Source organism: Malaclemys terrapin, chromosome 14 (genome assembly GCF_027887155.1).
Source record: "Malaclemys terrapin pileata isolate rMalTer1 chromosome 14, rMalTer1.hap1, whole genome shotgun sequence".
Taxonomy (NCBI): domain Eukaryota; kingdom Metazoa; phylum Chordata; order Testudines; family Emydidae; genus Malaclemys; species Malaclemys terrapin.
The window spans coordinates 8,077,649-8,091,780 of NC_071518.1; the positions used below are offsets into that span (position 1 = coordinate 8,077,649).

At 42.3% G+C, this 14,132-nt stretch overlaps 2 protein-coding genes across 5 annotated transcripts in view; one reads left to right on the forward strand and one right to left on the reverse strand.

Annotated features, from left to right (window-relative positions):
* ZDHHC7 (zinc finger DHHC-type palmitoyltransferase 7) overlaps window positions 1-2,816 on the forward strand; it is a 34,292-nt gene extending 31,476 nt beyond the window's left edge. For all 3 annotated transcript variants that reach the window (XM_054048834.1, XM_054048836.1, XM_054048835.1), the window contains one exon: window positions 520-2,816. In XM_054048834.1, coding sequence (XP_053904809.1) covers window positions 520-696 — 177 coding nt within the window. In that variant the 3' untranslated portion in view covers window positions 697-2,816. The remainder of the gene's footprint in view (window positions 1-519) is intronic.
* A 5,359-nt stretch (window positions 2,817-8,175) lies between these two features.
* The window catches only part of LOC128849074 (hepatocyte nuclear factor 4-beta-like), a 49,224-nt gene continuing 43,267 nt past the window's right edge, over window positions 8,176-14,132 (reverse strand). The window contains exons 8-10 of one of the 2 annotated variants that reach the window (XM_054049449.1): window positions 13,570-13,806; window positions 12,780-12,893; window positions 8,176-10,847 (exon numbers count right to left, since the gene is read on the reverse strand). In XM_054049449.1, coding sequence (XP_053905424.1) covers window positions 10,711-10,847; window positions 12,780-12,893; window positions 13,570-13,806 — 488 coding nt within the window. In that variant the 3' untranslated portion in view covers window positions 8,176-10,710. Of the gene's footprint in view, window positions 10,848-12,779; window positions 12,894-13,521; window positions 13,807-14,132 lie in introns of both variants that reach the window. The other variant, XM_054049448.1, reaches the window with a different exon arrangement.

Genomic DNA, 14,132 nt, shown 5'->3' on the forward strand with positions numbered 1-14,132 from the left:
CATTCAGCTTTAAAGGTTTGCTGGAGAGTAATGCAAGACACTTAGTCCTTGCAGGTCTTGGCTAACAGCATCTTCACTTGTACCCCTTAATATAGAAGCGCACTGTACTGTTACTAGACATCCAGATGTAACATTTCGACTGCCGGAATTTGAGTTCTTCATACTCTGAATCTGATATTAGTACAGTAATGATGCTCCCTTTTAATCCAGAACTTTGTTTAACCAGATATTCCATGTTGCCATTCAATTTGCTTAAGATTTTTTAATGTTCTATAGTGACCAGAGGTGTGCATGTATCAGGTTAGTCTGCGTGTATGCATAATGCATACATAATTGAAGATCTTCGTAGTCTGAGTGGTACTAATGAGAATTAACCTTTCTTTAGGAAAATAAAGTACATATGAAAAACACTATTAAAATTGATGATTTAAATCAGGGTTTCCTATCTATGTCTTGATTTAAATCAATCCACCCTGCTGGCTGTTAAGTGTATAACTGTTTGTTTTAATTTATGTGCAGGAGATTGAGAGGCTTAAAAGTGAAAAGCCAACATGGGAGAGGAGACTACGTTGGGAAGGGATGAAATCTGTCTTTGGGGGCCAACCTTCACTCCTGTGGATCAATCCTTTTGCAGGATTTCGAATCAGGCAACTTTTGCTGAGAGCAAAGAAAGGGGGACCTGAGTTTTCTGTGTGAGCCTGCCTAATCATACTTGAACTTGCAAGAATACTATATAAATATTTATTTGGGGCCAGAAATGGCTGTCTACATATAATCTGTGACCAACTGAAACAAACAAGACATTTGCTTGTAGCAAGCAGAGTTTTATAGTCACAGACATCTCATTAACTTTCAGAAACATAAACTGGATGCTGTAGCGATCTTTCAGCAGGATAACAAAAGAGAGGTGTGTAACCACACTAAAGAAGCCAAAATGTCGTCATACTACTGTAACTTATTGTTTAATGGGATTAATTTTGCATTTTTGTTGAACTGTTTATTTGATAAATGTTTTGGGAATTACCTGTGTGTTTTATAAAATTATGAGCCGAGGTGCAGTTTTCAATCATGAGATTAAGTAGTTAAGTTGGAAGCCCATTTTAAATGGCATCAAGCTTTCTAAATCCATTAGTTTTCAGGGAATAATGACTTAGTCCTTTAATTTTATTTATATTTTCATTTGTCCTGATAGTCAAAATTATACTGTTACGTCCCACTTCAGACATGCAGTCCTTGCATACTAGTAATTCGAGATTTGTGCGCGTGGTTACATAAACATGTCAGATGCACTCCTCCAGCCCTGCCAAATGTCTTCCGTGATTCACAATAGCATGTCTTGTATTTGGCAGCATTAATCTTAAATGGCATTTAGGTAAATTCTAAATGTGCAGTAATCAAATATTTTTAACTTTAGCTATGGGTCAATTCTGCCCTGCGATACTTGTCTTCAATTCTCAGTGCATTGACTTTAAAGGAACTCGTGTGTGGGTATCTGAGGGACCAGTGACTAGATCCTCCTGTAGGATTAAAAATGAATGTATTGCAGATTGGTATAACTTTGATCCAAAGAACAATCATTATTGTAAGGTCCTGAGCGCGCCCCCCCCCCCCCTTTTTGTGTGTGTGTGTGTGTTTATAGATTTTACACGCCTTCAGAAACTAGTAAATAGTTTACCAGTCACTTAAATAGAGCCATCCCTGAAAGGAGGGAGACTTCCTTCAGAGTTAGGGAATGTAATCCCAGCCTCCTTTGTGCAAGTACAAGAAATCTGAGTATAAAATGGAAAATGTGTATACAGTATATAAAGGGGGGAAACTTCCATTTCACCATTTTCCAACCAAAACTGCTTGAAAACAAAAGAAATGAACAGTGTAGAAATGTAACTTTTTGTGCGTCTGACAAATAACAGTAGTTCTAAGATGTGTTCCTAGATCTGTAAGTAATGACACAATCTGCAAGTGATGAAATACAGCTGAAAATGGATTATCAACACTACAGATAAATACAAAAATTATTCTATCATTACTTTGTTGTCTTTGAATTATCCACTGCACAAAGGATAAAACAGGAGCCTTGATGCATAGCTTGAAACTGTGCCTGGAAAGTAAACAGCTCCCTGTTCTGGGACTTGCCTTAAACTTGTCCAGTTTTTGTTTTTGCTTTACCATTAGCATCAACAAGTATATCCCACCTCAAGCAGTATGATATGCTCAAGGATCTCCCATTAGTAAGTTTACATTCACAGACTGAAAATATACTTTCTTTTCTTAGTGACTTGTTTCTCCATTTCTGTGCAAGTCTTTGTGGAATCTTAATTCTTAATCATACTGATTCTTCATCACATTTATGTCCTAGTATGTGTCAGTTTACTAAGGGATCCATTCAATATACCATGGTCCAATGAACAAAACTGTGCAATACTTTGGAAGATGTATACAGTGCTTAGGGGGTAGGTATGTAATATGGAGAACTGCCAGATGAACACATCCAATAAAGCCACAGACAGATGAACAAAAATACATGTATCATGTAAATGAGGGGGAAGGTTGGAAGTTGGACAAGACTCTTCGAATATTCAGTTCAACATCCCCCATAAATATTGGAGAAAAATGTATCTGGCTTTGTCATGAGGCTTTTAGTATGTATATTGTTTAATAAAAATATACTGATGAAAATCAGAAAATATCATTTAAAGCAGTTGAAACCCGTGACTTTGTGCGTGTGTGTGAAATCAAGTTGACTTGGCTTTTCAAACCCTTGTTACATTGTAACTTTTTAATGTAAAAATAAAGTAATGAATAAGTCTTAAAGTTAATTAACTTCCACTCCCTATCTCGGTCATTATCTTACCTGTGCTTATTTAGACTGGAAGCTCTTTAGTTCAAGGACCATGTCTCTTTGCCTTTTAGATTTACAAATACACTTATTAAATTTCTCAGTGCATGCGAGAAATATCATAGGTTACAGACTACAAAACCAGAAGGGACCTGCTGTGTTAATCCAGACTGACCTCAAACACACACACTAAATATTGACCTTGTGTCATGCTTAAGGATACAATCCATTTTAAGGGCATTCAATAAGATGGCCATCTGGTATTGTTCAGCTTCATGGCCACTCTGTTGGCAATCAAAGGGAGAAGCTACTGCTGCATGATGCTCTGAACTAATTAGTATTGGTTGGGTAACAGCCATCTATAAAACAGGGACTGTCCATGAATACGGAACGAACTCCCCACCTCCACAAAGTCAGATGATCCTCACTGAATTCTTCCGTTCAGGAGATTTCATTTCCGTAAAACACTGCCTCTGTTTGTATAGATGGTGTTTAGTCTGGAAAAAAGACTGAGAGGGGACATAATAGTTTTCAAGTACATAAAAGGTGGTTACAAGGAGGAGGAAGAAAAAATATTGTTCTTAACCGCTGAGGATAGGACAAGAAGCAATGGGATTAAATTGCAGCAAGAGCGGTTTAGGTAGAACATTAGGAAGAACTTCCTAAGTGTCAGAGTGTCAGAGTCAGATTCCACAACCTCCCTGGACATTTTATCCCAGGTATAAAAATGTCCAGGGAGGTTGTGGAATCTCCATCATTGGGGATTTTTAAGAGCAGGTTGGACAAACACCTGTTAGGGATGGTCTAGATCAGGGGTGGGCAAACTTTTTGGCCCGAGGGCCACATCTGGGTATGGAAATTGTATGGGAGGCCATGAATGCTCTTGAAACGGGGGGTTGGGATGCGGGAGGGGGTGAGGGCTCTGGCTGAAGGTGTATGCTCGGGTTGGGCCAGAAATAAGTTCAGGGTATGGGAAGGGGCTCCCGGGTTGGGGGGGGGTGTGGGGTCTCTGGCTGGGGGTGCAGACGAGGGGTTAGGCGTGCAGGAGGTTGCTCCGGGCTGGGACCGAGGGGTTTGGAGGGGGATCAGGGCTGGGGCAGGGAGTTGGGGCACGGGAGGGGGTCAGGGGTGCAGTCTCCGGGCGGCACTTACCTCAAGCAGCTCCCAGAAACAGTGGCATGTCCCCCCTCCATTTCCTATGTGGAGGCACAGCCAGGCGGCTCTACGCGCTGCCCTATCTGCAGCCCCCTCCCCCCGCAGCTCCCATTAGCCGTGGTTCCCGGCCAATGGGAGCTGCAGGGGTGGCGCCTGCGGATGGGGCTGTGTGCAGAGCCACCTGGCCGCGCCTCCAAATAGGAGACAGAAAGGGGACATGCCGCTGCTTCTGGGAGCCGCGCGGAGTGGGACAAGCCGCCAACCCCGCTCCCCAGCTGGAACACCGGAGCAGGGCAAGCCCCAAACTCTACTTCCTGACTGGAGCTCGAGGGCCGGATTAAAACATCTTAAGGGCTGGATACAGCCCCTGGGCTGTAGTTTGCCCACCTCTGGTCTAGATAGTCCTGCCTTAAGTGCTAGGGGACTGGACTAGATGACCTCTCGAGGTCCCTTCCAGTTCTATGATCATATGGTTGTGGTAATCCGTATTTCTTGATAAAATGTATCCTTACCTCTTCCTAGCCATGCAATACATACAATTAAAAATGTAAGGTAAGTGACAGGTGGAGGTTGGGGGGTGCAGGGTGCGTGGATAACTGTAAATAGTGTGGGATACTTAGGGAATAATATTTTGCGTTCTTGTAAATTGTAAATCTGAGTATAGATTGTATATTATCTCTTCTCACTTCAAAGTATACTGGGTTGGCAAAGGTGTGCACTAATGTCTGTTCACTAGTACTTTGTAACCTGTTTTAAAACCTCTTCTGGGATTAAAAAATCCATTTTTGTTAATGACTTTGCACAAATTGGCATATTGAAATATTGCTCACCTTTGCATACTTCCTTTCCACCAATCAGGATGGGAAAGTAAGGTACCAAACTGCAACTGACTCAAACAACTGGCCAAAAATTAACTTGTCCTCTCAGATGTTGCCAATCAGGGCCGGCTCTGGGCACCAGCAAAACAAGCTGGTGCTTGGGGCGGCACATTTTTAGGGGCGGCATGGCCGGCGCCAGAATGCCGCCCCTAAAAATGTTCCCCAGCCGCCCTAGCTCACCTCCGCCGCTGCTTGGGCGCCTGGGAGGGAGGGGGAGAAGCGGCGCCCGCACCGCGGCCACTTGGAGTCTCCCCCTCCCTCCCAGGCTCTCAAACCTGGGAGGGAGGGGGAGACTACGAGTGGCCGCGGCGCGGCACCGCTTCTCCCCCTCCCTCCCAGGCTTGAGAGCCTGGGGGGAGGAGGCAGGGCTGGGGATTTGGGGAAGGGGCGGAGTTGAGGTGGGGCCGGGGGCGGGGTAATTAAATGGGGGGGGGGCAGCCAAAATTGTTTTTGCTTTGAGCGGCAAAAATCCTAGAGCCGGCCCTGTTGCCAATTCATTTGGCTTTTTTTTTCCTAAATAGGGGGTGTGGGGTAGATGTATTCTGGATCAGCAGCTGCCTTGGCATATCGTTTCAGACCATAGCTGTAATGCTGCCATTCCCAAGAAGCTGTGTACAATGTGTTCCAGGTGACCATCCCAACCACTAGCATCAGGAGTGGGAGGCTGGCCAGCAAGAAGAAAAGTTTTCTGCCTTATAGAAGGAAAGGGTAGAAGAAGAGAATGATGAGCCACTTGAAGAAGGGAAAGAGATGAGGGACCCATTTTGGTGGGCATGGGAGGAACCAAACTGTTCTCTACTGAGAGCACCAATACCTCTGGAGTTGGCTCTTTCCATACATGAGACTCGTTGAACTATTCTTTAAACTGCAAACTACCCTTTCCGTTTATATTGAAGACCATATAAGATGGTCTTTTATTCCTCCCCTGTCATTAAGTCTACATTAAAGATGGGAGGAGGCAAAAGCTCTTGAGAGTGCAGGGAGGGGGGGGAATCCTACCTTAGGGTAAGACAAACTACCATTTGATATTTTACCTGTGGCTTCCTGGAGAAGGCTGTAAAACCCGTACTAGTTAATACTGTAACTGTCCCTTTGAAGCATCACAAAACAAGCTTTGAAAATCAAGTGGTGGCTTTTCTTTAACATGCATACTTTGATAATTGGGATATTTCAGTAAACTCTTGAAAACTAGGAGCTAAAGACGACTCATTGCAAGACTTCTGCTTGGCGTACTTTTGTTCAGTTTTCAGATGTCTGCTAAAACGGCTTCTGAGCCTCAACTGAGGCAAAACCTACCTCCTGGTGTGCTAATCGGTAATTAAAATCTTATCCAAACCAATGCAGCCTCTTCCTTTACACTAGCTGACTCAAGTCTCTGGTTTATTTACAAAGTTGTGAAGGCACCCATCATTATCCTTTCTTCATTCATGGCAGCTTGTATAGAAAACTACCTTAAATGCATTTATATAAACTTGTGCTAACACTTTTTAATTGTATTTTGTAGCACATTTTAACAATTTCTGATTTTGAGACGTTCATACACGAGTAGTTAAGCCGTACTGTAGTCACGGTTGTCTTTAAAGGTATGTCTGTCTACACTGCATCTGGGAGCGAGTCTTCCAGCCCGTTTAGACAAGCTTGAGCTAGTACACACAAAATAGCAATGTGGATGTTCTAGCTCAGGCTTTCAAGCCTAGGAGGTTGGGTGGACTTGAGAGCCTGAACTTCTGGCTGAGCTGAAATGTCAGCAGTGCTATTTGTAGTGCTCTACCTCAAGCCCTGTTAGTGTGTCTGCCTGGGTCATGTGTCCTCTCCTTCAGCTGAAATAGAAACTCCATAGCTGGAACTAAGGGGGAGGGATAGCTCAGTGGTTTGAGCATTGGCCTGCTAAACCAAGGGTTGGGAGTTCAATCCTTGAGGGGGCCACTTAGGGATCTGGGGCAAAATCAGTATTTGGTCCTGCTAGTGAAGGCAGGGGGCTGGACTCAATGACCTTTCAGGGTCCCTTCCAGCTCTATGAGATAGGTATATCTCCATTTATTATTATAACTAGCCAATTTATCCTTTGCTGGTTTAATTTAGATCAGGGGTTCTCAAACTTCATTGTACTGTGACCCCCTTCTGACCACAAAAATTACTACATGACCCCAGGAGGGGGGACTGAAGCCTAAGTGCCCCACCCCCCAAGCTGTGCTGCCCTGGGTGGGAGGGGCCAAAGGCTAAGGCCCCTCCACCCTGGGTGGGGTGGGGTCAGGGGGCCAAAGCCAAATCCCAAGGGGGCCTATAACTGAAACCCTCAGGTTTGTCCTCAGGCCCAGGCCCCAGCAAGGCTAACGCCAGCCCTGGTGATCCCATTAAAACAGGGTTGTGACCCCCAGTTAGAGAACCTGTTTGAGAACTGATTTAGAAGTAATGTGGTCTATTTCATACTCCTTTTCTGAAGTCTTGAACTGCAGCTGAGACTAGTGTCAGTTTGTCCAAAAACATCTTTCCATATCCTAGAGGAAGCTGTCGTGTATTCATTTAAATACCTTCGCCATTAGCTTCTCAGGGCTGTCATAATGCTCCACTGTCTTCAAGGCTGATGATGACTTCAGCAGAGAAAAATGTTCTAGAACTGTGCGCACTGAGAATGTTCTGAATACATTACCTGAATGTGGCTAATTAAGGTAGAAATGAAACACTGTAGATGGAGTCTCTTAAGTGAGTACATGAACATATTGATGATCACCTGTTCTGCATTCACATTTTTTCATTCTGTTTGGTGCCATCTGCCTCAAGTGGCAATTAAACGTCTTTGCAATGCAAATAGAATATGAGGGAAAAGGGTCCTGCTTTTTATTTTGAAAATGTGACTTGGGCTGAAATGTCTATATTCAGGTATAGCTTTCTGGTTATGTTCTGAATTTCTTATAGAAATAGGTACTGCTAGTAGCAGTCCTTTCAACATTTTCCAGCAGTCCCACAGTAGCAAATCAGAGTAACTTGTATTGCAACGGTATTTAGTACCAAAATAACAAAGTGGATGGTCACCACCACACATCACAGTTGCATAGTCTAGTCATTAATATAAGTGAAAACTTACTGTGTACTGAATATTTCAATAGTTTCCCTTGGGTCTATAATATAGTAAGAAGTTGAAGTATACACAAAACTGTACCTTAATATTTTCCACATGTTTTGATCTGGTATGTAAAAGACATATAAATAAAACATGAAAGAAGAGGTAACACCGTGCTTTCTAGGATATCTGTTTCTTTCAGTAAAGCAGTAGACATGCTGTCAAAGTATAGAAAGGTCTCAAAATTCATTCTTGCACCTTTATTTAAAAAAGAAAATCCAGAAATCTGGTACAGCACGTGCTATAACAACTTCCAAAGCATATTTGAATACACCTTAACAAATACATTAGATTTTTTTCTTTTTGAAAGGCCTGTGCTCTTGGTACGTGGAGGGGAAGGGGGTGTGTGGAAAGGCCAAAGAGGGTGTTTCCTTGTGAAAAATCATTCCAACCCTGAGCAGTGTTTTTTTTTTTTTTTTAACAGATAAGAACACAGTGTTTTTAGTAATGAGATGCTAACAACCAATTTGCAAAGATTTGATGTGATATCTTCTTTAAATGTATTTATAAGATCAAATATCAGTAGGTTGCCATAGCAAAATATTTCCCCCCATCCTATTGAGCCATGAAGTGCTAATTACACAATGCTTATAAGCTATAGCGTGACTTTGTGGCTATGTCCAATTAAACAGGTTGGTATATATTACTTGCATGCTTACCAGTATCAGTTTGTTTCTCTAACCTTTATATGCTTTGGGTGAAAATCTTTAGAGAAAGCTCAGGAAAATCAGTGCAGAAACTTGAGCAACTTGCTACTAAAATGATTCGCAAAAACAAAGTAAATCAGAATGTGGAGCCTTTCCATCTGAGCTTTGTTTATACATTGCCATATTAACAATCTTCAAAGAATGGAACTTGCTCACTTGATAGATTTATATTTAGCTACATTTCATTCATTATCAATACATGAGCTTTGTGTACACGGGGGAAGAGAGGGGAATGGAAGTACATAATGCTATGTTTGTACACAATGCATCTTTTATACTGAAAGGTTGGTTGTTTGCACAAACTAAAATCAAAATATTCTTCTAGCTTATTGGCATCGAAGGCAATTTCACAGAGTGCAAATTTGAGGAACAAAAAGTACATATACTGTTATATTCCAAATGGGGTTCATAGCAGAAATTCAACCCTTGAGTATCCGTCTTTGTGCAACACTGGAAAAGACTCACAAATCATTAAAGTGGGTGAATTAGCTGCTGTTGGAAGACAGCAGTATTAATAACAAGTTCATTCTTTTCAACGGTGCGCTTATTCCTGTTCCTCCAAAAGCCTGTTAAAAGTTCAGTGAACTTTTGTCTATGTAAAAAACAAAACCAGGGTTGCGGTTAGTGGTCTTTAATGTACTGTTGATCAATGTAGGCAGCCAACTAAGGTCGTGTTTGGCTGCTTTTTAAGAATACTTTTGTTGTATACATTGGTTATTTGAAGTAGTTGGAGCCTGGCTAACTTAGGAATTACACATTTAGTACCGTGATACCCCATGATGTAATAGCACAGAATAACGTTTTTTCAAAATATATAGCTGTGACAGATCCTTGGGAGAGCTGCTTTTTATATATATATTATTATATATATTTTATATATATATAATATAATATATATAAAAAGTCTATAATTCAGGGCTGTGAAGTTTTTGTTTGTTTTTAAAGGATGTTTGCATACTCTCTGCTCCATGAAGCTACAGCAAAACTATATCTACGTGCTAGGGAAAGGATCTTCATGTTTTAAGACTGTCACTTTTCCAGATACGGTATGAAGCCAAGATGTTTGCATGTGCATAGTACAAGCAAATATTTTGGCAAGCCTATTTTGTTGGTTCCTTACACTTATTAGCAGTTGCATTGTTCCCAAGTATTACCTACAATGTCATGATCAGCTCTCCTACCAACACATTAGATTTATAAAAGCCCTAATGGAAGTATCGAAATGCGGTAGCTGGGTTCCAGATGTATAAACAAATGCTGCCTCCTGCATAGTACAGCAAGTTTGTTAGAATCAGAATAAAGAACACTCCTTCCCGGGATGTTTAGCACAGACCAAATATGGGCTTCAGCTATTAAAATATAACAATTCTTGAAACCTGAACAGCCCTAAGCACAGGTTAATCTAAATTTAAGGTCCGTGACTCATAATCCACAGCATTATATGTTAGTAAATAACAGCATAAAAATCTTGTACAATACCAGGTCTGTGTGGCATAAGGAAGCCATAATCTCCTGTAGGTTATAAAGAGCATCTCTGATCTATGCTTCAGACAGGCTTTCTAGATTTAGCTTGAAGGACAGCAGGAGTGATGGGCATGTACTTCAACTTTTAATAGGCAGTGTGAGAAGGTCTGTTTCTATCTGAGGTATAGCATGCTCATTAGCAATCAACAATAGCTATATGAGATACTTATTTATATTTTTGTAGTCAGAGCCCCCCAGTGCTGTACAAACATGAAGTAAGAAGTCCCTGCTCCAACGAGCTTACAGCTTTGGTGGTTCTAAAATGAACAGCAGCTTCAAGTCCAGGCTGCTCCAGTAAAGAGGGTGGTGATAGAGAACATTGGTGAGCCACAGTCTAATGACAGTGCCATTTTAATCACTGACAGGAAAGGGTGTCATCAGATCTCGTTAGAAGCAGGCAATTGCTGGGCATTGCCATGGCAGAAAGCAGGGATGGTTTAACTTTACATAGGGACATTGGGTATTGCTGTTGGCTTCTTTTCCTGTCCCTTATAAAATCTCTTGCTTGGGTATGATGGTCTGAGGCAGTATTTTCACAACGGCCTCTGGCCCTGCGGTTGGGCCTAGTTTGTAGTCTTCGCTTCCTGTGCTGGTAGACGGAGAAGGAAGGGATGTTTCTGGAGATGCTGCAAGGGAGAAAAATAAAAACAAAGAATTAAAACCTATTGGGAGACAATATTTTTAATAGCACGGTACCTGGTTAAAGACACCAAAGTACAGTCGCAAGAATCAAGATGGTGGGGTAGATGCAAGTTCATGAATAGCACTAAATGTAGAACATAAGCATAGTTTCTTGACTATCTTGAGTTGTCTTTATGAAATAACTGAAGATGTGCTAGCTTTAATACCTTTTTTTCATAACAAAATTTCAATTTTTTTTTATTAGATCATTGTATTTAGGAAATGACTCTTAGGAACTTACATGGTCCCCACTACCAAAGTGTCTGAGCCCTTCAGTCTTTAACACATTTATTCTCACAATACCTCTGCAAGATAGGGAAGTGCTAATAGCCTCATTTTAATAACCTGTTCTTAGTATTCTTCAGCAACCACTCTCAACACACTGCGTAAGGGAGGTAAGTCTCCATCATACCCATTTCACAGATGGAGGAACTGAGGCAGCGAGAGACTAAATGAATTGTCCGGGGTGCCACATGCAATCTGAGGAACTGAATCCAGCTCTCAACTCGCAGCAAAACACTTAGGAGGACAGGTGGTACCAAAATGGGGTGGTAGCCGGTTGTGAATGCAGGTAGCCTCTTCCCCCTTTCACTTTATGATCAGGGACTTGGTGGAGGGTGGTTTATTAGGAGTTTCACCAAGCTACGTACTGCATTGTCTTATAAATAGTACTTGGGAAACTGTGTTCCCACTTCAAAGTGCTGATCTCTAATTAGAGCAATGGCTCTCATATTGTGCTCTGTGAACCAGTGGTAAGCTGCAGAGTGCTAACTGGTCACATGATGCTGGCTCTCCTCGTTGTGCCTAGCTGTTAAATAGCATCGAAAATTGAGCTAAACTATCCTCCAGACATTATTGCTAATTACTTTTCCATGCACACATTTGCTGTCGTTGCTACGAGACGGGAAATGTGAATATGAGCGGAAGAGGTGGTTTGTGGGAATGGGGAGGGCCAGTTGTCCACAGCGTTTCTATTAAGTTGCAGTCCGTGCTATGGAAAAAATGTAAGCGGGACAGAATTAGGGCCATTTGCCAATTCAGGGAATACCAACCTTAAGCTACCATAAAAGGAATAATAAAATCAGTTGCCTAATAATGGGTTTTCTTAAAAAACCTCAACAAAAGTTTACTGGAAGCTTTAAAGATTCTACACCTAGGAACTGGCCTTTCACGCAGGGTGAATGTTATAATTTCTATTTTGCTGACAATTTACTTTGCATATAATAAAACAGATCGCACTGGCTGCTGTGTGCCCTACTTTCTGAATGTTTACACTTCTACCTTTGCGCATATAAGATAGCGTTGCCCATGCTCCTGCTTTTTATTGAGAGTCTCGTGCTATTTGGTGGTCTTAAAATCCCTGCTCCTGGATTCACTTTTTATACATGAAAGCTAAGTTTCTTGTCCTCGTGGTTGTGGAAGAAACCTGGGAAATGTGTAACCTAAAGGTGCAAAAACTAGAAGGCAAATAAAAAGGACCTGGAATGTATTTTTAAAATCTCATAATTTGGAGGGATAGGATGGGGGGTGACTCATGATTTTTGAATACTTGGGGTGTTGATTGTGAATATTCTCTTAAATTATAAGTGGAATGATGACACTGTCATAATAGGGCATAGTGAGATGTAAGGCCCAGTGCATCTTGAACCTATGTCTAAAGTTCTCCCCTTGCCTTCAGTGGCAGGTTTTGCCAGGAAGGATCCTGAGGTTTGGACCCCTATTTTGTCTCCTGCTGCTGGATCTAACACGACAGGTCCCATTTAGCCGCACAAAGTCTAAGCGTGATGCTTAAATAATCAAACTAAGCTTATAGGCCCAGCAGCTTCCTACCCAATCCCCGCACTATGCCTGCCAATAGCATAAAGATGGACACCTACGGTTTGGAACTGTGTGAATCACAGAACTCATGTTTGTTAAAGCTGCGTGTCCTGGCAGAGGTTCCAGGTCGAGGTTGGAAGGTCCTGATTGGTACTGTACATCAAGAGTGGTTCCTGCATAGGAGCATGGAAAAGAAGTCATTCTCCCCCTCGTTATTAAACTAAAAACCAGCAGAAGCATTCCGATGACCCGAGGCATATCACATATTTGTACAGGGAGTGGAAGAATTGCTTGTAGCGGGATGACCCAATTTCCTCCGTCCCCTGTGCCCCTCCTCCTTCTCCCCTCTCTCCTGGGGTACCCCACCATTTCCAACTATGCCACTGTCTGCTTAGTTACCTAAAAGAACTTGATTTCTGCTGCTCCCAGCTCCAGCATTTTGGCTACTCATCCATGGCAATGGCTGACCACACTGTTTGCAGGTGCCCCCAGTTCAGCCCTGAATATGATGTTCTCACAAGGTTACAATTTACTTTTTGTATTAATACAAAATGTTGTACCCTTGGAGGTGTGTGGGGTGTGGGGGGTCAGTTCCATCCATGCGCTAATGAAAAAAGGTCAGATCCTCAGCTAGTATGAATCACCATAGCTCCATCACCTTCAATACAGCTATGCCAATTTATATCAACCTCTAATCTGGCTCCAAAGTCTCTTTAATCTGATCAATCTGAAAAGTTCCCGGGGCATCCCTAAATATGGCATTGGTGCTAGGACTGTTGTTAAGGCCTTTGAAATACTCACGGTTTTCAAGGCATGCAGGTAAGAAAGAGGGTCTCAGAGGGGTCGTACCTCCCAGAAGCATTTCTTGCAGCAAGCTGTCAATCCTCGCCACGCCAAAGAGTTTCATGAATTGGACCTGCTCTATCATTTGCCAGGTGATGCTCTGGAGTGGCGGCAGGAGGAGAAGAATGTCGCTGAACCGCCCTCGAGAGTCATACTGCCGGTCGTTGATGTAATCCTCCAGGTTGACCTGCACCTGGAATCGCATGTTCTTCACCTTCCCAGGCTCGCTCAGGCCTTTACAATCTGGGAGGTAGAAAGATACAGACAATTTACACCCATCCACACACACACAAGCTGGAACAGTTCTGTCAATCATCCAGATTCTAGAAGAAAAAATTAAATACACCTCTATGGCAAGTGACTTTTAAACAAAAAAAATTCTCCTTTAGCCTAGAAGTTGGAATGTCTCCAGAGTAACGTGGCAGCTCAATGTGAATCTGTCAATAGTTCACATCCCACAGAGAGCAGAGCAATGTCTAAAGGGAATGGTAGGAAAATAGGAGTTTGGTTCCTGCGGGTAGGATGATTAACAAGCATGGGGGGCGGATATCAGAGGCCAGCCTCCCCTA